Genomic DNA, 9,545 nt, shown 5'->3' on the forward strand with positions numbered 1-9,545 from the left:
AAAATATTATAATTTTTTTAAAATAAAAAAAAAATTAAGTAGAAATAACGTTTATATACATATACACAATTTTTAAATTAAAACAAAATTATTAATTAAAAATTAATAATCAAATCAAGAAAATTAAAAATAATTTTAAAAATTAAAATAAAATAAATTAATTAAAAAAATTAATAATCAAATTTAGAAAATTAAATATATTTTTTAAACATTTAAATGGTAATTAATTTTTTATATGTATATTTGCGTTTTTATATGAATATACAATTTTTCATTAAAAAAAACAATTTTTGATTAAAGAATTAATAATAAAATTTAGAAAATTATTAATTTTTAAACGTTTGTTTAGCGACAATATATACTATAGACAGTATATCTTAAAAATATTTTACTAAAAAAAATATTCAACAATTTTTCTTTAAAATTTTAAGTACTTTTATTTTCATACACATAAATAATACACAATACAAAGTCGAGTACCACTATTTACAATTAATATTCGAGGCACAATCAATTGTGAATACGTTTTTTTGTTGTTTTTGTAATGTTATTTGGTTGCACAAAAAGTGTTTTCTTAAAAGTTCAGTGTCAGTGTGTCTTTGCAGCATAGAGTAAATTTTCTAATTAAAATATATAACAAAAAATACGTAAACATTTTCTTACATATTATATACGCTAAGAGCATTTTTGTATTTTGTTTTAATTTTTTCAAAATTAACTTATACATAAACATGTTTTGCAGCTAATTTTAAACACAGCTGCGATATCCGTTGGTTCTTACATATGCTTCCTTCATTAAAATAAAATTTTCTTCATTTACTATTCCAACGCTCTTCCGCTTACTTCACCTCCTTCGCCTTCTCGGCCTCCAAATAGCTACGCATCACGCAATCACCCAGCCCCAACTTGTCCATAATCTCCAATATATCCTCGCAGAATTTTGCCTTTGCCGCTGCCTCTTCATCCTCACAATCCTCTCGACTCTTCGACAGACGTGCTATTACTTGTAATTTAGCATCGATTACAACATAATTGCTGTCCGGTATGAAGCCGGAGCTTTTGTCTCTCAAATACAGCACCACCGATTTGAGTGACTTCGAGTTGAATTTCGAACTAATCGCGCCTGAGGCGAAGTCTTGTGCTTTTATCATTTGCGCATGCGTAGATTTTTGTTTGCAAACCAAACAGTTCCAGTTGGGATGCGGCAGACCAGTGGTCTCGGGTACGGCAAGACCTGTACAGTTCGTATCGCGACAGTAGACTGCGGAAATGAAGGCGCCTTTTTCCTTTGGTTGAGGAGAAGGTGAAAAGAGAGTTTGAGGATATGATTACTATTTGAAAAAAATGTGAAAATTTCTTTAAAAATTCACGCACAGAACTCACACGCACTCAAATAGGTTACACATATCAAGCGTAAATTGCAGAATACGTTCAGCTTGCTTTGTTTAACTTCGGAAAATATTTATTTCCACTATTCTTGTTTTTAAAATCTGACATAGAAATATAAATTCTATTTTCGTAAAATTTTCAAAGTATACATGCATATATCGGCATTTCCTCAGCATAAGAGAAAAATATATGAATATATCCGCTTTACTATAACCCATAAATATTAAAGTTAATGCTTAGTCTGCTATTTATCAATAGATTTTTTTTGCTGCTTGAACATACGATATACTCGTATACTCATATTTATACTATAATACATTCCCACTTCAATTCTTCATATTGTTGTTTCTTAAGCGGATATTCTGCCATCTGTATTTGAACTCATAACAATACAATTTAAAATTTAAAAAATAATGGCTTCCATAATAAACAAAAATAATTTATAAGAATTTTTAATATTATCTTTGCCAACCAAAGCGTATAACTTAAACTTCGCTCTGATCCGATATTATTTAAAGCTTCCTGCCTATTCTTCAAAGTGAAATAAAGAAGCGATAAAAAAATTTAAAAACTATTTAAGGGAGCAGAATAATGAAAAGATCACTATTTCACAATTTTTCTTGTATTTAACTTATAACCTTACTTGAAATTTAAATGTAACGAAAAAATAGCATGTTAAAGTTGGGTATGTAAAATAAGGATGGAAAGGAAATAGTAAATTTGCAAGGGCATCCGATTAATAGTTTCGGAGATACAGCCTTGAGAACTTGTGTGCTCGAGATTGGCTAGGCTGGCGTTTTTCTCGAAACTATGTTTTTGAAGTCGTTTGGCAAAGATTTCTCGAGAACTACTCAACCGATCTTCATGAAATTTTACACAGGTCTTTGAGATACAATTCATAAAGAAAATATTTTTTTCCAAAAATTTCATAATTTCTTTGTTAATAGTGTATACTTTTAACAGTGAGAAATTCAAATATATAATTTTTGTATAGAAAAAAGACTGTTTTTTACCCGAGGAAACCCATGTAACCCCTTAACAGGTCAATTTAATAAAAAACCGAAATTTCGTCTCAGTATATGGCAACGGTCGAAACAAGGCTTCAACATTTCAATTCGAAATCCAATCGACAGTCATCCGAGTGGACTGCACACGATGAACCCGGTCCAAAGCGTAGAAATATGCAATAGTCGGCTTGCAAAGTTATGCCGTCTCTATTTTGCGTTGCATATGAACTAATTTTTATTGACCACCTTGAAAAAAGAAACACCATCAACAACGACTATTACATAGCGTTACTGCACCATCTGAAGTAAAATATCGCCGAAAATTGGCAGCAATTATAGAAAAAAAATTCTGTTTCCCAGTGTCACAAGTGAGTAAAAGCGTTGACAAAAAACCACGAATTCAACTTCTAATTGCTTCAGCATCCGCCGTATTCTTCAGATCAGATCCCCGGCGATTATTTCCTGTTCTCACATTAAAAAAAATGCTCCCTGGAAAGAAACTTTCGACGAATGAAAATGTGATCGCCGAAACTGAGACCTACTTTGAAGCAAAGGATAAATCGTACAGCAAAAATTGTATCGAAAAGTTGGAAGATCGCTATAATTGTTGAATCACCCTTGAAGGCAACTATATTGAATAAAAAAAACGGTGCCTGACCCGTTACCTTCGTGTCATAACACGTTCACCAAACTTGGTTTTCAATAATACGATTGTGACATTTGCTATGTGGCTTGTGTCCTGTTGGAACCACATGTTGTTCAAGTCCATATCATCCAATTCGGGCCAAAAATATTCGGTTAGCATTGAGCGGTAGCAATTCCCATTGACGGTAACGTGCCGATCTTGATCATCACGGAAGAAATACGGCCCAATGACGCTGCCGGCCCAAAAACCGTACCAAACCGTTCCTTATTTCGGGCTGAAATGGTGACTTATTGAGTACGTACGAATGTACTTTTACAGGAGTAAAGAATTTTTTTGCCATCCCAAACATTTCTCCTTTATTAAAAAAAACTTTTGTAGCGCTCTTATTGAAAACCCTGCTCTTAAAGTTGAGGCCATTGTCTCCGAATTTCGGTAGTAAATTTTAATAATTTCAACTCGTTGTTGGATCGTGTATCTTTCAATGATGAAATGGCAAACTTTATTGGAGAAAAATGTCAAAAGAGTGGGGAAAAAATGGCGTCGTTTGCTATACCTTTTGGTCTACTTTTGTAGTGCTCTATTGAAAAAGGATAGAGTCTCCAAATAATTGAATGAAAGTTGGAGAAGAATTTTCTTTAAAGAAATATTTTTTATTGACCGGAAAACCGGATTGAACTAAGTTACTTATGCATTTCAGCAAAATGATTTCGCATAAGAACAAAACAATAATATGAAAAAATTATGTTATATCATACTACACTCAATTAGTTCCGCAATAAATTATCTTTCACTTAACGCACTCCTAACGAACTATAAAATATGCCCCCTTGTTATTAGTCGAAAAATGTTCGTCATTCTAGAAACAACGAAATATATGTACAAATGTTTTATGTTTCCTATTTAAATTTCAAAGCAATTCTCTCGTCACTGGAATTCCACAGAATTTGCCAACGAAATAAAGAAAGAGATCTTCCGGGCAGCCGCCACTTCGGCGTACTTAGCGAACGCCGATTGCCTGCGTGTGGCCCAAGTTCAAGAACAACAACATTAGGTCGAAAATGCTCGCACAGCCCGTCAGTCAATTTGACATGTATACATCCAACAAGACGCCTCACAGCAGCCACTCAGCTCGATTGTGTTTTTGTTTTGGCCTCCTTTTCCACGCAATTAAATATTTTCTTTTCAGAATTTCATTCGGTATTTTTTGATTTCTTTTTAAATTTTCTTTTCACTTTATCCACACACACACATTTAACGTGCTGCTCGCTCAAGTTCTGAGCGTTTATTTTTATAAGAAAATATGATTACTAATTAAATTAGCACCTTATTGCCGCAAGGCAGGCGAAAGCAAAAACGAAAATAAATAGGAAAACTTGTAGAATATACTAGTGTAACAATTTTCCTCCACTAAGCAGACGTAGAAAAATATTATGGCAAGTATTTATGTATGTGTGTAGCTATTATTTATGGGAATTTCCTTAGAAAATCATATTTTGATCGAACTTCATTTGCGTTGATTTCTTCTTAACGGCAAATTTTTGCACCCGACCAAGTGATTTTCCTGATAAAATAGAGCTTTTTTAATATTTTCTTCTTTTAAATACTCCAACGAGGGCAGATCGATAAGTACCGTCAGCCGTGGGACACGACATGAATCGAACTCTAAGGTTTTGTATCTCAAATCGGATTGAGTCGGTTCGATTCCAGCTTTTTAAAAGTAAATGGCACAGTAAAATCAAAAAGTGCTTAAAAACCTTTATGGTGATCTTTTGAACGATAATTTTTGATAAAAAAAATGCCATGAAAACGGCTAGCCGAGGGCAGCAATAGTAGCGAACTCGTTTAGATTGTAAGACCGTGACATAGCTGTGATAGCTTTCAAACAACGTGGACTATCACTTGAATATGAGAAAACGTCGGCTGGATGAGTTCCACGTTTATTTATTCCAAACAATTTTACTTATTGTTCGGAGTGATCCACTGGTTCACAACAAAGGCCAAGAGACAGTAAAAATAGAATACTTCAATCGGTTGAAGAAGATAAGAACTAACCTATCGGTCAAAAACGATGTTGAAAATCGTTTTGGGAAATTCAAAAGGTATGATCCTACTTGGAGAAGAATGAAAACCGTCACAGACCTACTACCATGCCGAATTATGGACTTAGTTTACCCAAAATTTCTTAGCCCCATATTATCGTAGCCAAGTAGGCTTACTTTACAGGTAAATAAGTTGGAGCATGGCATGAGGTCTAGTGTGGCGGGATAAAAGGAGTCTTTGAGGAGAATTTATCATCATTTACAATTTTTGTCGATATACAAGGACTTGTCGGACCTCCATTGTATACATAAGTATGTATATTTTCTAATGTTTTTTTTTTTCTTTTCTGTCAATCGTAAAATCCACCAATTTGTTATGCCACATACTTTCACACGCATCGCAGACTCTCCAAGGCGCACTAATAAATTATTTAAATGCTACAACAACACTTTAGGCATTTTTGAACAGCCCGAATCGTTTTGTATTCAAAATATATACTTATTTAAATGCCTTCGCCTAAGTTGTTAAAAATCTAAGTGACTGCTCAAAATCTAAATAAATTTATTTTATAGTCAATGGCTTAATTGCAGGGCGTTTTGTAGCATCCCCCTTGGAAAAAATATTTCAATACAAATATTGCAAAAGTTACGTCTATGTATATACGTTTGGAAATAGTCAATACATGTATATAGGTAGCACATATTTTGAAAATATTTAAGCGAATTTATTTATTTTTGAGCGCCTTAGCGCGCTATTTTTGTCACATATTTCATGATTAGCGATTTATTTATGAATATATTTACGTTTTTGTTGTTAATTAGTGGACTATTTCTATAAATTGTTGTCATAAATTAAACACACTCTATTTTATCAGGAAAAACATTTGAACTGTGTGTAGTGAATAGCTCTTATAATTCTCATTAATTTTTTGGAATTTGTAGTAAAATCTTAAGTAAATGGCAACATAGGATCTTTGGATAATCAAATCAACTAAATAGAATAAAATATTTGTTCGTTGATAAGACAAAGTCATTTAGTATTCAGACATGGTCAAGGCTGAAAGCGGCAACCTGCTCAATACTAGTTAAGGAATGCCTAGTATCTTAATTAATTGTATCCGCTTTCTATAAAATCTTATATTCATGGGAGCCAGGAGCAAGCGCTAAGTATCGCCGATGAGCCCGATAGCAAAAGCTCATTATCACCAAGCTGGGAACTTGTCTATTGTACTCCATCAGCTTGCCTTTTGCTGTTTGATTTGGCGAAAGTTGATCGACCGCCAGTCAGTTAAGCCTCAAGTGATTAGCAGAAGATCTGAGGTAAAATGTGAGCGTGCCACTATTTTTAAGGATTCTCAGGAAACACTGTCCCATAGAGAGATATTGATACAGTGAGTTACTTACGAAGTTGCTTTGTAGGAGAAGAGATCAAAGAATAATTTGAGTACTTCTTTCTTGATTATTAAACCATCTTAGACCTAATGCCTATTATAGAACTATTCGAGCGTAACTATCACCTCAGCAGATTTGTGATGGCCTTAAGATGCTTTGTGGAGAAAACTTCACTTTCAAGAAAATGTTGCAAAAGTGTTTTGTGGACTCTACTTCAGCACAAAATCAAATATTTGAGTGCCACAAAGCTTTCAGTGAAGTCATCTAAAACTTGCCAGCGAGTCGTCCATCTACCGCTGTTAACGACGACAACATCGAAAAATTAAAAAAAAAAGCGGCCCTTGAAAATAATCGTGTTGGATTCAGAGAGTTGGCAGAGGATCTCAACATCTCATATGGATCAGCTAGACTCATATCAAAATACTTGAATTTTGTTCAAAGAAGAAGAACGTAGCTCAGGTCCCTACTACCGTCAAATGCATCATTACTGATAGCAAGATTGGCCTTACGAATCTGACGTCGAAACTGTTCAACAATCTAGCGAATGGCGCTCCAAAAATGAGCCGAAATCGAAAAAAGCAAAAATCGTTGAAGGCTCTGATGCTGCTGAAGGCCATCCCAGTCGAGGCTTATAACAAGTGTATGGAAAATTAGAATATTTAGCAAGCTTGTATTGGCTCAGAAGCTTTTTTCGAAGGTGAAAATGAAGACACCAATTGAAATAAGTGAATATAAGTGAATCTGTATTTTTTTTTGGTTAGTCCGGGTCAAATAAGATTTGAGATGGGAACCCGTAGAGTTTCCTTCCTCATCTTGTATTAAGCAGCAGCTTAAATTGCCGAGCTTTGGTCAATCTCCAAAACATATGTGATAGCAATGTCATTTAGGCTTGAGGTGAATTGGAGAGACTTTAGTTAATCGAAAGAAGGCTCCTAGTTGAAAGAGTCCTCTATATCTGTGCCATGGAGATATGTTCCTACAGTTAGATAAACATTTTCCCGGTTACCATTGAAGTTGTTTAGAAAAAGGGGAAATAGACTCTTGAATTTTGCAAGAGTAAGGGTAAAACGACTTCGATCTACTTGTAATATGTACAACTGTTGAGGCGAGTAAGTTGAGACGAAATACATATCAAATCAAAGATTTTATAACGAGAAAAGTCAAGAATTCATAAAAACATTGCTTTAAACACGAGGTTTTGGCATAACGGGTTGGGGTGCAATCGGCTTCGAAGTATGATATATTTTCTGTCTTATTGAAGAGCTGATAAGCTAAAATTTATGACGGTAGAGAAATATGACGAAGTAGTAGCCATTCTACAGAAAAATATTTTGAGAAGCACCTAAAAAAGTTATGAGAACTTCGACCAATATTGCCTCGAAAATATTATTTTCATCACTTAAAAGTCCTATGCACTTTCATATTGATTTGACCTCATTTGGTACCATTTTGAACTCCTTAGAGACTCACTTTCAGAAATATTTAAAGACTGTTCTGGCGTCTTTAAATAACAGAACATATTTTCAAAAAATTTACTTTCCTTCCTATAAGATACTTTCTGTTCTCCAACAATTTCACTTTCACAAACCACTTTCTCCACCATTTTAAATTTTTATCACACAAGCACACTTACTGTTGGATCGGAGCAACGCGGACACTTGCAGGTGAAACCTTTCTTCATTTTCAAAAACAAATGGCGTGCAATATTGCCCGTAAACAATTTCGTATATGTGGTGGTTATCTCAGTGCCTGCCGGTATATCCACCGAAGCGTGCACCACCATATTTCTGGTCTTCTCCTCGAACGTGTAATATGAATTGGGAATGCAATCGTGATTCATGACGGCGAATAATGGGAATAAAGCGCGATATAGAAACTCTGCATTGTCATTGGAACGATCGGCGGTCTCATCGAAGCCATTTGTACGCAACACCGCAACGGTACGATTCATAATCTCGATCACTTTTTTGTCAGTGGGAAATTCATTGAAACCCTTAGCGGCATTACGCACTTCAGTGCGATGATTATTGTCCAAATTTGCTTGCAAACAATAGATGAGATCACGCTGATCCTTGGTCAAATTGATGGCACGTCCGACGCACAGCAAACGTATAAGCAGCGAGTTGGCCACATCCGGTTCGCAAGGTTTCCACGATTTAAAGAGCGTACAATCGGCTTTATGTTGTTGCTTTTTGCCACATAGTGAGCAGATGGGCAAACCACAACCCTGGCGACACATAAACTTTGTATCCGGCAACATTTTGAAGCAATTCGAACACGAGTTGAGCGTATCCTCGGCGCGCGCAGAAGGACCGATCAGCAGCGGACTGTCGCGAAAGATTACATCGCCACGTTTGATGTCGCGTGTGGCGAAAATGCCGCGTCCAGCTATTTTCGAGACACCTATCTCCCAAGCAGGATCGGTGTCCTTGAAGGGCGCCAAATGGAGTGTGATTAACTCTGCGGTGCGCTTCGGACAAATCATAATTGTCGTGTGTTATTAACAAAATTATTAAAATGGGAAACCGAAAGTCGTTAGTGGGTGTACACAAGCACAGATTTGCAATTATACTTTCTTCTTTTCAGTAAAAATTATTTTAAATTTCAAAATAAAATAATCCTTTGTCAATGCACTTGTTTCACTTGTCTTGTTTTTTGTTGTTTTCTTATTTATTTTTTATTTTTGCACACGTCTACCGTTAAATCAAGCTAAAAGCTTTCACTTAGCAGATTTTTTAATATTTCGCGCTGCGTAGCCGTTGGCAAACTGTCGCCGTTTTCCAGTTTACAACGCTTTTATTCGAAAATCACAGCATTTTTTTTAAATAACTGTGTGAAATATGCTTGATCTCAAAATAAATGACGACGCGATCGCCGAGATTCAACCACTACCGCGCCCGATCATGAGCACTAAGCATATGCTCACCGAGAGTGAGCGTGAATATGTGAGTGAAATTAACGAAATCTTTTCAAATTTCTTAATTTGAATTTAATTCGATTCAAATTGAGTGCTCGATGCCGTGTAGACCATTGAAAGTGTTTACAAGTGTCTAGTGTTGGTACTCTTGCGGT

At 35.1% G+C, this 9,545-nt stretch overlaps 1 protein-coding gene across 1 annotated transcript; it reads right to left on the reverse strand.

Annotated features, from left to right (window-relative positions):
• Nucleotides 1-411: 411 nt before the first annotated feature.
• On the reverse strand, nt 412-9,286 carry LOC105228835 (SET domain-containing protein SmydA-8). The gene is made up of 2 exons (XM_011208819.4): nt 8,107-9,286; nt 412-1,286 (listed from the first exon to the last, which is right to left on the reverse strand). The coding sequence occupies exons 1-2, from the start codon at nt 8,956-8,958 to the stop codon at nt 840-842; spliced, it is 1,299 nt and encodes a 432-aa protein (XP_011207121.2). The 5' UTR covers nt 8,959-9,286; the 3' UTR covers nt 412-839.
• Nucleotides 9,287-9,545: the final 259 nt, after the last annotated feature.

Source organism: Bactrocera dorsalis, chromosome 4 (assembly GCF_023373825.1).
Source record: "Bactrocera dorsalis isolate Fly_Bdor chromosome 4, ASM2337382v1, whole genome shotgun sequence".
Lineage (NCBI taxonomy): Eukaryota > Metazoa > Arthropoda > Insecta > Diptera > Tephritidae > Bactrocera > Bactrocera dorsalis.